This window comes from Schistocerca cancellata, chromosome 8 (genome assembly GCF_023864275.1).
Source record: "Schistocerca cancellata isolate TAMUIC-IGC-003103 chromosome 8, iqSchCanc2.1, whole genome shotgun sequence".
Lineage (NCBI taxonomy): Eukaryota > Metazoa > Arthropoda > Insecta > Orthoptera > Acrididae > Schistocerca > Schistocerca cancellata.
The window spans coordinates 17,038,182-17,054,863 of NC_064633.1; the positions used below are offsets into that span (position 1 = coordinate 17,038,182).

General features: G+C 45.8%; 1 protein-coding gene across 1 annotated transcript in view; it reads right to left on the reverse strand.

The window, feature by feature from the left end:
* LOC126094974 (uncharacterized) overlaps window positions 1-16,682 on the reverse strand; it is a 71,320-nt gene that overhangs the window by 51,645 nt on the left and 2,993 nt on the right. Inside the window, exon 2 of the mRNA XM_049909629.1 lies at window positions 13,087-13,244. Within this exon, the coding sequence (XP_049765586.1) occupies window positions 13,087-13,244 (158 nt within the window). The remainder of the gene's footprint in view (window positions 1-13,086; window positions 13,245-16,682) is intronic.

Here is a 16,682-nt window from a genome sequence, read left to right on the forward strand (position 1 = left end):
CTTCTGCCTCTGAAGCCTTCCAACGTACAGCTCATTCACAGCGCGCGGTAAGAATTCTCAGGGGGCTGCAAGTAGCGGGGGAAGCATGCTCCTCCCACCACCTCTCAGCACATGGACTGCCGAGGGAGAGAGGCGGTGCGGGGGGTAAGAGACCATGCTTCAGGCAGGCAGTGTTGCTGGCACTACACATGTGCTTGCTAGTTTTACACGGCACGGATGACAATCACTTTATAACGGCTACGTCACACAAGGATATTGTATCGTTAGGTGGCCAAAGCTGGCAGTGGGCGGACACAAAACATCAGCAGGCCTACATCGACCGATTTCTAGAGACTTTTGCAGATCCATAACTGAGGGCGTTTTGCACGAAAAGTGTTTGTATGTTTGTTTTCATTAACTCCTTATTCTCTTTACTCTGCGACTGGAATAGCTGACAGTTCCTGCTAACTGCTCAAGCACACTGTTTAATGAAATATTTGCTCCATTGTTTGGCTCTTCCGAGAAATTTTAATGACATCGCGTAGACACACGTGCCTATTTGTGAAGTACCTTCCCCGCGTTGCCATGCGCTGTAGTAGAGATATGGTAACCCTAACGCTCGAAGTGCAGCGGCTGGGAAGCGAAAGGTCAGCAGAGGTGGCCGTCACTTTGGAGTATATGAATGGACACGGCCAATGCCCAAGACTAGAATGAGTACCTGCTGTGGAGCCACTGTATCTTGCACGAGCTCTACTTAATGCAAGGAGTGTAGATGACTGTTGATCTTTATTCCAAATGGGTGGAGCAGGTCAAGGCGTTGTAGAACTTTCAGCAGTTTTCATCGAAATCCCAGCGAGTTGGTGGTGGAGCAATTCCAATTGGAAATGTTTAGGATGGGGAAAGCCGGTTCAGACATTTCTCTAACCAGTGAAAATCTCCCAAAAACCTTTATCGCAGCTGGTGTGGGAGGGGGGGGGTTAATTGAAATGATTTTAAATTTACTCTCGCCACTATTTTGTCCTACAGAACAGTTGATTTGACGTTTAACAACATGTAGTTGATTGTTCTTGTACTTTTCATTCTCCACTCCGTGGAGTAAAGCAATGTCTCTAAGATTTGGTTCGTTATAAAGTCACAGGTCTTTTCAGCCAGTTACCAGGAGAGCTGACAATGGAGCAAACTCAATCACGGATGCAATTACAGGGGAGGGGAGTACCAGTTCTGATATATGCCAAATAACCAACGAAAACTGCCAAAAGATCTTTGTCAGATCTAGGTGACTGGAACTATTTGTCATTTATTTCCAAAACAATGTTTCACATTTTCAGAAATTAGTGTGTGTGTGTGTGTGTGTGTGTGTGTGTGTATTTGTGAACAAAAAATAGACAGTGTAGCATGATTTATGGAAGTTGGTCATCAGTTCAACTACAAGAATGGTTCTGAAAAATGTCGTATACTAACTGGTATTACTGCGAAACTTATTGTGAATTTCAAGCCATGTTCCACTCAGCCCCAACGTAACACACGATTCAAACATCTTATGTAAATGTGAAAGGTGGCTACACTGAGCCACAGCGCCAGAGATCGCGCCAGAGAGTTTTGTTCCACCGCCTCCACTGGCAGTGATTATTGAGAAGTAGCGGAGGGCAGTGCTTGCTGAGATGTCGTAGTGAAGAGTGCTTGTCGAGAGGTCGTGATGGAGAGTGCTTGTGGAGATGTTGTAGTAGGGAGTGCTTGTTCCATGGTTTATGCAGTTGTTTGATGGGCTAGACAGCAGATGTTGTTCTAATGGAGATATTGTAATGATTAGAGTGCTTTTCGTCAATGTATATGAAGGTAACAAACTTGCTTTTTTTTCATTATTTCAATGTCTTGAATAATGCGTCATTACAGGTTCAGTCAACAAAGCATCTGGCTCGTGTTCTTATATTAGAGTGTAATTCTGGTTTTCTTGCGTAATTATAGTGTTTCTATTCTTTTTAATTACTTCAATATAAATTGTACTTAAAATTTCTTATCTTATTGAAGAAGAACCGTGCCAGATGTGTACGTTGAGTCATACTTCACACACAGAACAGCTACACTTGTGTTTGTTGTTTCGTAGGTTTTATAGTTGCTGGGGACTTAATTAATTGTGTTAACGAAAATTTTCATTTCTTTCTTTGTTGTTGTTCTATGCAGTCAGATTGCGTACAAAAAACTAGTCAGGGCCAACCGTTTACGAGACAGCGTAACCTCACAGACAGTAAAAAATTATTTTAATAAAAATTTAATTAAGCCCCCATGCAAATGCCTACGCAATATTTCACGCTAACTATATAATAATATTGATTTCAACGTCATTCTAACGTCTTCAAAACGTCTACAAGAATAACACAGCCCAAGATTAGATTTAACAAATGTTCCCTGTTTCAGTTCATATACTACGCACTCATGAATACTGTTCGTCTATTTGCACATAATTCTTTCCATGTTACAGCTATGTTCTGCATGCTGCTTGAATTTTTTAACGACTGTCTTCTCGCAAACACACTTGCCCACCTTAATGTGACCACTCGTCAAAAACCTGAGTAACCACCTTTCGTAGCGCGAGACGTGCCTGGAGAGACTGAGTGAGGTTCTGGAAGGTGCTGACAGGGCTGTGGAGCCATTCTGACTGCAGTGTTGTGGATAAGTGCGGTAGATTGGTCGGCTGAGGATCTATGACGCGGACAGCCCGATCGAGATGGTACTACAGATTCTCTATTGGGCTTAAATTCGAGTATTATGGTGGCGACAGAAGTACAGTAAAGCCATCGTCGTGTTCTCCGAATCGCAAACGTACCCCTGCGAGCTGTTGACACGTCGTATTGTCCTGCTGGAAGAAACCACCGTGCCAAGGAGAAACAAACTGCATGTACGCATGAACGTGGTCCCTAAGGATAGATGCATACTTGCATTGATCCATTGTGCCTTCCGAAATGACGAGATTAGCCAGCGAACGCCAGGAAAACATTCCACAGATTTTATCTCTCCCTCTGGTTGCTGGGTGCTTGCTTTCGGTTGCCTATGGCCGTCTGTGCGATAGAGCATGAAGCGTAATTTATCTTAAAAGGCCACCTGTCACCATTCAATGGGCTTCGACTTGTCGTATTGGCGTACAGTTTCCAGCTTTCGTAGCCGATGGGCACCAGTGAGCATGGGTGCATGAACCAGGAGCCTGCTGGCGAGTCCAAACACGGCAACGTTTGCTGAATGGTCGTTGTGGGTCTTTTGTATATGACTTCACAATGATGATTGTTCGAAATTTAGAATGTTGCTGCCACTACATTGCCTTAAGAACCAAATACCATCACCGGATACCTGCTTGCTTTGAGAAGACGTGGCAAAGTTGTCAGTACATTGGACTTGCATTTGGACGTGCGGTGGTTCAGATCCCTGTCCGGTAATCCGCATTTAGATTTCCCGTGATTGCTCCACATCGTTTAAGGCACTGTTGGTAGCCCTTTGGTTTATCTGCGAGGTCAGTTGCTAGACAGTCCCACGTCTGTACGCCCTTACATATGTCCACAGCCGCCGTTCACCTCTATCGTCTATGGCACATGGTGCACCACCTGGACGTCGGTTTTGGGTAGCGTACACGATATACTTTAAGTACAGTGGCAGGCTAACAGCTCGTTCCGAAAGCCAAATCGCTCTGTTTCTGCGTTACGACAACGGCTGCACTGTTTTCCGCGTCTCCCCGACTGCTGCCACCTGCTGCCTGTGAGTGGTCACTGCACGTTGACGTCGATCACAGTCGTTGGTCACGTTAATGGGACTGGACCATGTAAAGTTAGTCAGGAATAAATATTTTGTCAATATTTACAATATTCCTGCACAATTGTTTCTTTTGTGTATGACTTCACAATGATGATTGTTCGAAATTTAGAATGTTGTTGCCACTACATTGCCTTAAGAACCAAATACCATCACCGGATACCTGCTTCCTTTGAGAAGACGTGGCAAAATTGTCAGTACATTGGACTTGCATTTGGAAGTGCGGTGCTTCAGATCCCTGTCCGGTAATCCGCATTTAGATTTCCCGTGATTGCTCCACATCGTTTAAGGCAATTGCCGGATGTTTTCTTTGAAAGAGCACGGCCGACTTCCTTTCCCATCCTTCCCCAATCTGAGCTTATGCTGCGTCTCTAATGACCTCGATGTCGACGTCGACGGGACGTTAAACACTAATCTTTCCTTCGTTCGTTCCCTGCTTACTTTATCAGCGAATATACTGCAAAACTGTGTTAATACAAATAAAAGTTAGTATGATATCCATTAGCAAATACTGGTGGGCTAAGCAGCATTTATAAGAAATTACGACGTCAGTGCATGCAACTGGAATTCCAGCGTCCACTTCAGAGGTTGATTCAACTTTCTGGGTCACAACCAGAAGCTTGAATGTTTCGATCTCCTCTCATGTATTTGTTAACTGAACTTGGATTTTACGCAGAAACAAAAAGCCGATTTTTATATGCCATGAGCAGCTTTTGATGTGTAATATCATGTGATAATGGTCTTTCAGTGTTGCCTGCGTCGATAAAAAGTCCAAAATCACTTTCATATGGCGTTATTACGTTCAAAATGTCTCAGGTAACAAGACGCTTTTTAACGAACCACATGATTTCACTCGTTCCTTCAGTCTTCTTGGTAACACAAGTTGAAACGTCTCTGTGTAGTCGTTTTAGGCTCTGTGGAGTCGTTTCAGCGCTTGTCTCGCTGAATTCTGTGCATCCTCTTCTGTCCACCACCTGATTGCAGTTTAATTTATTAACTCTCCCAGAAAGACTGAGCAATCAAAGTAAGGCTTATTGAATGATTTCTTAATTTTTTTGTGTTCCATAGGAAATCATGTCCTGTTTTTCCCTTCACCCTACCCTATGTGAGCGTGAATGTGACTGAATGAGTGTTTTTACGAGTGGTTTCGGGTTTCTTTTGTGAGGGACGCTGAGTTGGTTGTCGTCTCCTAGGAGCAGGTGATGTTTGCTCCTCGTTTGGAAGGTAGCACAGGATGACCAACTTAGGACCCCAGTACCTGGACAGAGAGATTTACTCCTTTTAGTCTGAGATTGGTTTGTCCGTCAGGTTGGTGGCGGAAGCCTACCCCTCTGGTAGCTTCCGTTGCACCGGTAGTTAGGCGAAGCTCGGTGGAGAAAGGACACTTTGCAGCTAGCGGTTGGTGAGTACAGTTCTTAGCTGCTAGAGAGGGTTTCTGTCTTGCTGAGTTAATTTTATATCGTGACGGCAAAATCATTCTCCTATTGCACCATTAAAATTTCTTACATTTGTGCCTGGTTTAATGTCTAAATTCTGAACAGTTTACTCGTAATCAAGTTTACCACGTGCTGAAGTTCGGCCGTTCGTAAGCGGCAGGCGCGGATTCCATGTCGTATATCTACTATACAAACCTTGCGAATCGGATAAACCTCTTTCCAAGCTAGTCCATGAGCATAATGGTGATAGGTATCTCTCTGAACTGTTTCTGTCGTGGGTATGTAGGTGGAATGATTGAATGATTGTGTTTTTCCTTTTTTTAATTGCGCTATTCTACCATTTTTGGCGAATTATTTAGTAAAATTTTTCATTCAGGCACCAGTCATGTGTATTCATAGGATGTATATCAAATTCAGTAATGAAATAAATGTGCTACGTAAAAGATAAACTCTACGTCCTTCATCTTTCTAATTGCTGCCAGTTTTAAAATTAATTTTCTATTCCCTGATTTTTTTAAGTTAATCTGCTTGCTTGTGATGAACAAAACTGGGAGGAAAATTCGATTTAATTAAACAAGCTTATTGATATACGACATACAATGCTGTTCATCTTGTTAGTGTCTTTAAAAAATTGCATTCTTGTAATTAATTTCTTAATTTAATTGAACTGATAATTTCCAGTTCGGTCTTTTCTTAATTATTAGGAAGGGCTTGGGCTGGTGGCGACCCTATAATTTTTATATTTATAATTGTCCTTGTGAGGTGGCTTAACCAAAGATTGCGCACAAGGGTTACATCTCCATTATTCTTGGTACGTAACGCATGTCGAGCCTTGGTTAGGATCCCTTTCCAGTTCTACATACATACTTTAAAAAGTATTCAAAAGTAAAAAAAAAGAAGAAAAAGAAATAAAAACGATACAATGAATGTTTCACGAAAAAATATTTGCAGGATGTGCAACTTTTAGTTAAAGATGTTGTGCAATGGTGGAACGTTTCTATCAATTTTCATGTGCTTCATATAGAGCTCCCACACTCGTAAAATCAAAGTGCACTACTTACATTTGTAGTACACTGCTCTCCAAATCTCAACGAAAAGTACACTGCTCTCCAAATCTCAAGGAAGAGGTAGATAAAGTAATATGACATACTAATAACGCTGTCGAAATTGATGAAAGAGCTGGTGCATGTTGCCAGAAGCCTTCTAGCCGTGTACAGATAGCTTGACGACACACAATGTGAGGTCAGTGTGAGTATAGTGCCAAATGGACCTGGCCCCGCTGCACAAGGCGGGTTTAGGAACGGGAGAAGACAGTGTGTGTCAACTTGCAAGGAGCTACGACGTTCTGTGGTGGCGTTCTTCATTATAACATAGCCCGGAGACAATATCTGTATGACTACGCATTGAAAAGAAGCATCGGAAAACTGGGAGGAGGACGAAGTCTGTTTAGAAAAAGTGACAAAAAGCAGATTTCAGAGTACCTGTTGGCTCAACACAAAAGTTTTGTCTCAAGTACAGATAGTGTTGAGGATCAGTGGACAAAGTTCAAAACCGTCGTACATAATGCGTTAGATGAGTATGTGCCAAGCAAGATAGTAAGAGATGGAAAAGAGTCACCGTGGTACAACAACCGAGTTATAAAACTGCTGCGGAAGCAAAGGGAACTTCACAGCAAACATAAACATAGCCAAAGCCTTGCAGACAAACAAAAATTACGCGAAGCGAAATGTAGTGTGAGGAGGGCTATGCGAGAGGCGTTCAATGAATTCGAAAGTAAAGTTCTATGTACTGACTTGACAGAAAATCCTAAGAAATTTTGGTCTTATGTCAAAGCGGTAGGTGGATCAAAACAAAATGTCCAGACACTCTGTGACCAAAATGCTACTGAAACAGAGGCTGACAGACTAAAGGCCGAAATACTAAATGTCTTTTTCCAAAGTTGTTTCACAGAGGAAGATTGCACTGTAGTTCCTTCTCTAGATTGTCGCACAGATGACAAAATGGTAGATATCGAAATAGACGACAGAGGGATAAAGAAACAATTAAAATCGCTCAAAAGAGGAAAGGCCTCTGGACCTGATGGGATACCAGTTCAATTTTACACAGAGTACGCGAAGGAACTTGCCCCCCTTCTAGCAGCGGTGTACCGTAGGCCTCTAGACGAGCGTAGCGTTCCAAAGGATTGGAAAAGGGCACAGGTCATCCCCGTTTTCAAGAAGGGACGTCGAACAGATGTGCAGAACTATAGACCTATATCTCTAACGTCGATCAGTTGTAGAATTTTGGAACACGTATTGTGTTCGAGTATAATGACTTTTCTGGAGACTAGGAATCTACTCTGTAGGAATCAGCATGGGTTTCGAAAAAGACGGTCATGTGAAACCCAGCTCGCGCTATTCGTCCACGAGACTCAGAGGGCCATAGACACGGGTTCACAGGTAGATGCCGTGTTTCTTGACTTCCGCAAGGCGTTCGATACAGTTCCCCACAGTCGTTTAATGAATAAAGTAAGAGCATATGGACTATCAGACCAATTGTGTGATTGGATTGAGGAGTTCCTAGATAACAGGACGCAGCATATTATACTCAATGGAGAGAAGTCTTCCGAAGTAAGAGTGATTTCAGGTGTGCCGCAGGGGAGTGTCATAGGACCGTTGCTATTCACAATATACATAAATGACCAGGTGGATGACATCGGAAGTTCACTGAGGCTTTTTGCGGATGATGCTGTGGTGTATCGAGAGGTTGTAACAATGGAAAATTGTACTGAAATTTAGGAGGATCTGCAGCGAATTGACGCATGGTGCAGGGAATGGCAATTGAATCTCAATGTAGACAAGTGTAATGTGCTGCGAATACACAGAAAGATAGATCCTTTATCATTTAGCTACAAAATAGCAGGTCAGCAACTGGAAGCAGTTAATACCATAAATTATCTGGGAGTACGCATTAGGAGTGATTTAAAATGGAATGATCATATAATGTTGATCGTCGGTAAAGCAGATGCCAGACTGAGATTCTTTGGAAGAATCCTAAGGAAATGCAATCCTAAAACAAAGGAAGTAGGTTACAGTGCACTTGTTCGCCCACTGCTTGAATACTGCTCAGCAGTGTGGGATCCGTACCAGATAGTGTTGATACAAGACATAGAGAAGATTCAACGGAGAGCAGCGCGCTTCGTTACAGGATCATTTAGTAATCGCGAAAGCGTTACGGAGATGATAGATAAACTCCAGTGGAAGACTCTGCAGGAGAGACGCTCAGTAGCTCGGTACGGGCTTTTGTCAAAGTTTCGAGAACATACCTTCAACGAAGAGTCAAGCAGTATATTGCTCCCTCCTACGTATATCTCGCGAAGAGACCATGAGGATAAAATCAGAGAGATTAGAGCCCACACAGAGGCATACCGACAATCCTTCTTTCCACGAACAATACGAGACTGGAATAGAAGGGAGAACCGATAGAGGTACTCAAGGTACGCTCCGCCACACACCGTCAGGTGGCTTGCGGATTATGGATGTAGATGTAGATGTAGATGTGTGACGAGTGTTGCCCAGGAGTTTGGTACTGCTCACAGCATTGTTTCACGTGCATGGGGAGCGTTCCGAACCACAGGCAGTGGTGCCCGAAGGAGAGGAGGTTGCCGACCATGGTCAACTGGACCAACAGGTGACCGCTTCATTGGCCAACAGGCAAGAAGGAACAACTGTCAAACAGCGAGCGCAGTTACAACCCCTTAACGCGCTTGGCAGTGACGCGGGGAATGCAGGTGGTGGCATCTTCGCCAGACGACGTGTATGGTGCGTTCAGCTGACACCCGCACATCGGAGGCACTGTTTGCCATGGTACCACGAGCAGCGCTTCTGGACCAGCGAGCAGTGGGACCGCGTCCTTTCCTCGGAAGAGAGCAGATTCGGTCTGAGTAGTGATACTGGAAGTAACATAATATGGTGAGAGGTGGGAAGAAGTAATGTATCCCGGGACACTGTCGAACGTGATAGTTTTTCATGGCCCTGGTGTTACAGAGTGCGGAGGCATAAAGTTACATTGGCGGACTGAAGTCGAAATGTTTGAACACACCGGTCAACGTTATTCTGATACTTTGCTCCTTCACTAAGTGTATCTTTTCATTGTTGTTATCGATGACAATGCCTAACCACATCCAATAGCGCACGTCTGGAGATCTTGGAATGAGAGGATGGACTGCCCATTCCCCCAACTTAGATCCCACCGGAAGTGTCTGAGATGCGTTGGGACGTATCACAGCACGTCCACAGGCACCAGTGACCATACAGCAGTTACCAGCTGCACTGGTGGACGAACGTAACGCCGTGCCACAAGAGGTCCTATACCAGCCTGTGGCTAGCATGGTAACACGTTGCGGACAGTGCATTGCTGTCTGTGGTAATCACACACCCTGTTAGGAATCATGTTCCATCTCCTGTAATGTCCAGGAACCATCATAAATGGCGACGACTTCAGCTTACTTATTATCTCTGATTAAAACTGTTATTTCTGTTTGTCTCATTGCGTGTTTCTTTCAGTTACCTTCTACACTATACTATGCTCTAGCAGTTCCAACTTGCATCGACCTGTGTTACTTCGCATGCGAAAGTCAATTTCGTCCTTAAGATTGGCACACCACTGGACAAAAGAAACTACCAATACAAGCGCTGCTGGGCCTTAAGTTTACAGAAGGCTATACTTTGTTGGCCGCAGTCCTCATAACCACCAATATAAATTGAAATTATGGTCACAAGAATGGAAGACATTAAGCACGCATTTCTGCACGTTTAGAACAGTACTCAGCAACTACACTCCTGGAAATTGAAATAAAAACACCGTGAATTCATTGTCCCAGGAAGGGGAAACTTTATTGACACATTCCTGGGGTCAGATACATCACATGATCACACTGACAGAACCACAGGCACATAGACACAGGCAACAGAGCATGCACAATGTCGGCACTAGTACAGTGTATATCCACCTTTCGCAGCAATGCAGGCTGCTATTCTCCCATGGAGACGATCGTAGAGATGCTGGATGTAGTCCTGTGGAACGGCTTGCCGTGCCATTTCCACCTGGCGCCTCAGTTGGACCAGCGTTCGTGCTGGACGTGCAGACCGCGTGAGACGACGCTTCATCCAGTCCCAAACATGCTCAATGGGGGACAGATCCGGAGATCTTGCTGGCCAGGGTAGTTGACTTACACCTTCTACAGCACGTTGGGTGGCACGGGATACATGCGGACGTGCATTGTCCTGTTGGAACAGCAAGTTCCCTTGCCGGTCTAGGAATGGTAGAACGATGGGTTCGATGACGGTTTGGATGGACCGCGCACTATTCAGTGTCCCCTCGACGATCACCAGTGCTGTACGGCCAGTGTAGGAGATCGCTCCCCACACCATGATGCCGGGTGTTGGCCCTGTGTGCCTCGGTCGTATGCAGTCCTGATTGTGGCGCTCACCTGCACGGTGCCAAACACGCATACGACCATCATTGGCACCAAGGCAGAAGCGACTCTCATCGCTGAAGACGACACGTCTCCATTCGTCCCTCCATTCACGCCTGTCGCGACACCACTGGAGGCGGGCTGCACGATGTTGGGGCGTGAGCGGAAGACGGCCTAACGGTGTGCGGGACCGTAGCCCAGCTTCATGGAGACGGTTGCGAATGGTCCTCGCCGATACCCCAGGAGCAACAGTGTCCCTAATTTGCTGGGAAGTGGCGGTGCGGTCCCCTACGGCACTGCGTAGGATCCTACGGTCTTGGCGTGCATCCGTGCGTCGCTGCGGTCCGGTCCCAGGTCGACGGGCACGTGCACCTTCCGCCGACCACTGGCGACAACATCGATGTACTGGGGAGACCTCACGCCCCACGTGTTGAGCAATTCGGCGGTACGTCCACCCGGCCTCCCGCATGCCCACTATACGCCCTCGCTCAAAGTCCGTCAACTGCACATACGGTTCACGTCCACGCTGTCGCGGCATGCTACCAGTGTTAAAGACTGCAATGGAGCTCCGTATGCCACGGCAAACTGGCTGACACTGACGGCGGCGGTGCACAAATGCTGCGCAGCTAGCGCCATTCGACGGCCAACACCGCGGTTCCTGGTGTGTCCGCTGTGCCGTGCGTGTGATCATTGCTTGTACAGCCCTCTCGCAGTGTCCGGAGCAAGTATGGTGGGTCTTTTTTTCCATTGTGTTCTTTTTTCCATTTCCAGGAGTGTAGATAACGTCGAGAGATGTAGGTCCTATCCTTGAAGACCCTGAAATGGATTTCCATCCTCGCTATTTTTAGTGGCCTTAGGAAATTATTCGCTAGTTACCGTAGGTAATCTACTTCATTACGTGTTCCACAATGAATCAGTGAACATTTTCACACAATAAATGTTACAAGGACGTTATCAAACGGGCAAAAGTTTCATAAGCACCAGTAAAAATTGTTTTATGTAGCTACATGTAGACAATTTAGAGAATGAGTTAGGAAGGGGTAGAGGGTGGGCAGCTACAGGAATCCCGAATTACAGGTATGGCCAAGGGCCTAGTGGTGACGGTTTTGTGTTGTCTTCCAGCGATCTATCGTGAAGTGTCTGTGTTGTGTGGAAGTATCTGCCTTGTTTGGGAGACCGTGATGAGATTTTGTGCAGTTTGCAGTGTTGTGTTGCCATGGAGGATGCATAGAGGGGAGTGGGGGGAGGGGGCAAAATCCAATGCCAGCACATACTCAGCTCCAGTCGAGTAGCACAAAGACGGTCCTCAAGCTTAGAGTCCCCATCTGGCAGACAGAACAGTGAAGCGCCAATACTTTCACTGAACGAGACACTGCACACAGTTTTGGAATTTAGTCCATGGTATTAACGTGAAGTCTGTCGATCAGGAATTTTACTGTACAATCGCTTCACTCATTGCCAGCTAAAAGTGATGAAAACTTTTTCAGGCGACCAGGATTTGAACCGCTTGTATACTATTTGAATGGGCTCTGAGCATGCGTCATGGTAGGATAGCGGCTGGCAAATCCAAGACCTGAGTCGGTCTGTGAAGTGTGGTATGATTCCCATCTAAGAGTCCAGTTTTAATACTGGTCTGAGAAACAGCTTTTAGCTGTCAGGAAGCTTAAACAGCACGTGCCTAGCCTAATCTGAGTGAAAAATCTGTTCATGAAACATCGCTTAGGGGATGGTAAAGCCATTCATTGTAGGAGAAGGAGAAGAAAGATACACGACAGTATTCATGAGATGTGGGGAGAAGTTGGTTGGCTGGTTTGTGGGAGGGGACCAAACAGAGAGGTCATCGGTCCCATAGGGTTAGGCAAGGATGAGGAATGAAGTCGGCCGTGCCCTTTCAAAGGAACCATCCCGGCATTTGCCTGAAACGATTTAGGGCAACCACGAAAACCTAAATCAGGATGGCCGGACGTGGGTTTGAATGGTCGCCCTCCCGTACTCGAGTCCAGTGTGCTAGCCACTGCACCACTTCGCTCGGTGTACATAAGTGACTGACCATTAAGCACCCAGTTTTTTACAGAAATTGAAAGATGCTCAAGTGTAGTTCCATAAAGTAATGTGAATGCTCAAAGGTAACAGTCGGAGTTCTATGTAGCTCCGTCACCTGGCGCCACCTGCAGTGACAGGTAAATTTTGCTAAGGTGCGTCATGTGAAACGTGAGTATTCTCCAAGTACGGACGAGCACCTACCTGCTGAAAGCGCCTTCTGCCTTGGCGTAGAGCGTCCTACGGTCTCTGCGGTGCATCAGCACCTCGCCCTGGTGCATGTGGTCGTAGCCGAAGTGGTGGCTGTACTCGTCGAAGCCCGGATACCCGTCCGCGTGGTGGTCGTGGTCGTGGTGGTCCGGCGGTGGAGGGGGCGGCGGCTCGGTCGTGGGCTTGCGGAGCGCCTGGCGGAGCTTCTTCTTGTACTCCACGATCTGCTTGCCGTCGCTGGGCAGCTCCCACGCCAGGCCGAGAGTCCACCCAAACTTGAAGAAGGGCACCGGGACGATCGTGGGCACCGTCAGACAGTAGACCAGCTGCAGGGGAGAGGAACGCAACCACTGTACGACACTGTACACCTCATACACGCAATTCACTTGTCCTAATCAACGTCTTGCGAGTGGTGTGGAACAGGAATGAATGGCATCACTATGAGGGCCCCCTGTTCGGTGATTAGTATTGTGGTGTCACCGCCAGACACCACACTTGCTAGGTGGTAGCTTTTAAATCGGCCGCGGTCCGCTAGTATACGACGGACCCGCGTGTCGCCACTGTCAGTGATGGCAGACCGAGCGCCGCCACACGGCAGGTCTAGAGACAGATACTAGCACTCGCCCCAGTTGTACAGCCTACGTTGCTAGCCATGGTTCACTGAGAATTACGCTCTCATTTGCCGAGACGATAGTTAGCAAAGCCTTCAGCTACATTTGCTACGACCTAGCAACGCCCCATTACCAGTATAGATATTGAGATTCTATTAATGTATCATCAAGAGCGATGTTCTACAAATTTGGATTAAAGTTAAGTATTCCAGAAGCTACGTACTTTTCTTTATAGCATTCATTACGTATCCTGTTTCAGACCTCACGCCAGCCTGCGTGAGTTTAAGCGCGTGCCTTTCGGCTTCCTCTCATTGTGTCTAGGCTGTCTTGTCTAGACACAACAAGTATCAACCATAGTGCTAGGATTCGCACGAGTTCTAGAAGCCAGGAAAAGTCGCAGAGCGATTCAAAAGTGTTCGGCCAAAATGTTCAATGTGCAAGCTGCGTACTCTTTAAAGTCCACAAATTCTGTGATACATATATCCAGCTAGTCTGGTTCCTAATTCGGTAATGTCCATAGCACACTGCACAGCTGCTTAACCCTTTCCTTATCAGCAACAAACCATTTCTAGTATTATTATTTTCTTAACACTACTACATTCTTGTAGATGCCAAATTAACGTAAGTACAAGCAGTTTCAGTAAACAGTTATTCTGCAGTATTTTTAGTGTATGTAGTTTCGCACGGAAACGACTAGTAAAATTAAAACTGTTTCATCTTGTACTACGCAAAAAAGTTATTATTACTCATGCAGAGCCCGGTACTACATCTCTGGTACATTTACACGATGAGAGTATCTCACTGTACTAGATAATGCACACTTTTTTGATACTTTCTGAGAGGCATATGTGCAGGCTGATTTATCTGTTTAGCTTATGTAACGTCTAGTTTATAGCAGCTGATGCGTACTACTTTATTTGATTTTATCGTTGGGATTATACCTATGTCTTCACAAGTCCTCCAGTACTAGCGTTAGTGATCCTCAAACTCATTTTATCTTCTCTGTCAATAATTCTGTTCAGTATTGTGACACTGACAATAACCAGATCACGAAAACTCCACGTTATATGATGCCACCGTTTCACGTTCATTGCCACTTACCAGTGGTTGCAGTCTAAAACTACACATGTTTTTTAAAGACATATCAGTACTTGCCGTCAACAAAAACTGCAGTTCTCTGAACTGTGTAATCACGAATAAGGAATATCTTCCAGCCAGAAGAGCACGCAAAAGGCATGAGTCACACAGGTAGGCTACAAATTAGGAAATTTGAGCTATTTAAAACTGTATACTCATGGTGGTCGCAAGAGTTCAGTAGCTGCCAGTAAAACTCAGGATTCCGCTATCACATCACTGACAAGCTAGGTAGTCTACCTAAAAAAGATTGTTTCTGCCAGTAACCACTGGTAAATAAGCAGCTAAAGGGACATCCTTACAGAATGCTGCTATTCATATGTTGCAAGATAGTGGAAAACGTGTTGCATTCCGTCGGAGTTTCATCTCATTTCTGATGCTATATGAGAAAGAACTCGGAGATTGGTTTTGTTCTGACGAGACATGGTTCCACCTTGATGGATTTGTGAAACAATGGTGCTCAACAGTGTTGGACGTACCCTCACATCGCGAGAGATGCGAGCACCTAATGCAGCCAGGAACATTGTCTTTTTCGTACTCCTGGTGTGGGGAAGTATAATGTTGCATGGACTTACTGAACTCCAGACATGTGAATACTGGACACACACCTGTCGGCATGTGTGTCTCTTCAGGAACGCATTGGGCCCTGAATTCACTCTTATGGATGAGAATCCGCGACAGCATTGAACAATGCAAATGGGGGAGCTCTTGGAAAAAGACTATATCCGGCAAAAGAACTGACTCATCAGTTCGCTCGACTTAAAACCCGACCAGGGCGTGTGGGATGTGTTGGGGAGTTGGGGAGAAGTACTGCAGTGCGTCCTTACGGACGAACGACGGCCAAGCAGTTGTCAACCACGGTGGTGGAGACAAGAACCTCTTCTTAATCTTGTGGCCAGCGTGGAAGCACTTCGCAGAACATGCATAGCTGTCAGTGATGATCGCTTACCCTGATCATTATGAGCCGTGCTGGCTTCGGTACAGTAGATGTCTTCCAATGACAGTGTCATTTCTGTCCATCTCATTGTGAACGCCTTCAGTTAACACCCGTACTGTACTGTACACTGAGGTAACAAAAGTCACGACACAGCGATATGGACAAATACCGATGGCGGTAGCATTCCATACACCAAGTATAAAACAATAGTGCACTGGCAGAGCTGTCGTTTGGACTCAAGTGATGCCTGTGAAAAAGTCTTCCGACTTGATTATGGCCGCACGCCGGGAATTAACGTACTTTGAACGGGGAATGGTACTTCTAGCTAGACGCTTGGGACATTCCATTTCGGAAATCCTTAGGGAATTCAAAATTCTGAGATCCACAGTGTCAGGAGTGTGTCGGGAACACCACATTTCAGGCATTACCTCCCAGTGTCCGGTGGCCTTCACTTACCGAGCTAGAGAAATAGCGATCGCGTAGAGTTGTCAGTGCAAACAGACAAGCAACACTCCGTGAGATAACAGCAGAAATCAATGTGGAACGTACGACGAACGACAGTGATGTCAAATCTGGTGTTAATAGGCTACGGCAGCGGACAACAGACGGGAGTGCATTTCCTAACAGCACGACATTGCTTGCAAGCAAGACGACTGGAAAACCGTGCCATGGTCAGATGAGTCCCAATTTCAGATGGTAATAGCTGATGGTATTGTTCGAGTGTCGCGCAGGCTCCACGAAACCACGGAGCCAGTTTGCCAACAAGGCGCTGTAGAAGCTGGTGGTGGTTCCTTGATGGTGTGGAGCGTGTTTACATGTAATGGACTGGGTCTCCGGTTATCTTCGGCTTCTTAGAGACCATTGGCAACCACTCATGGTGTTCATGTTCTCCAACAACAACGGAGTTTTTATGGACTACAGTGCGCCATGTCACCGGCACCCAATTGTTCACGACTGCTTTGAAAATCATTCTGGACAGTTCAGCCGAATGATTCATTGACTCAGATCGACATAATCGAGATGTCAGTTCGTGTACAAAATCATGCACCTGTGACACTTTCGAAGTTATGGACGGCTGTAGA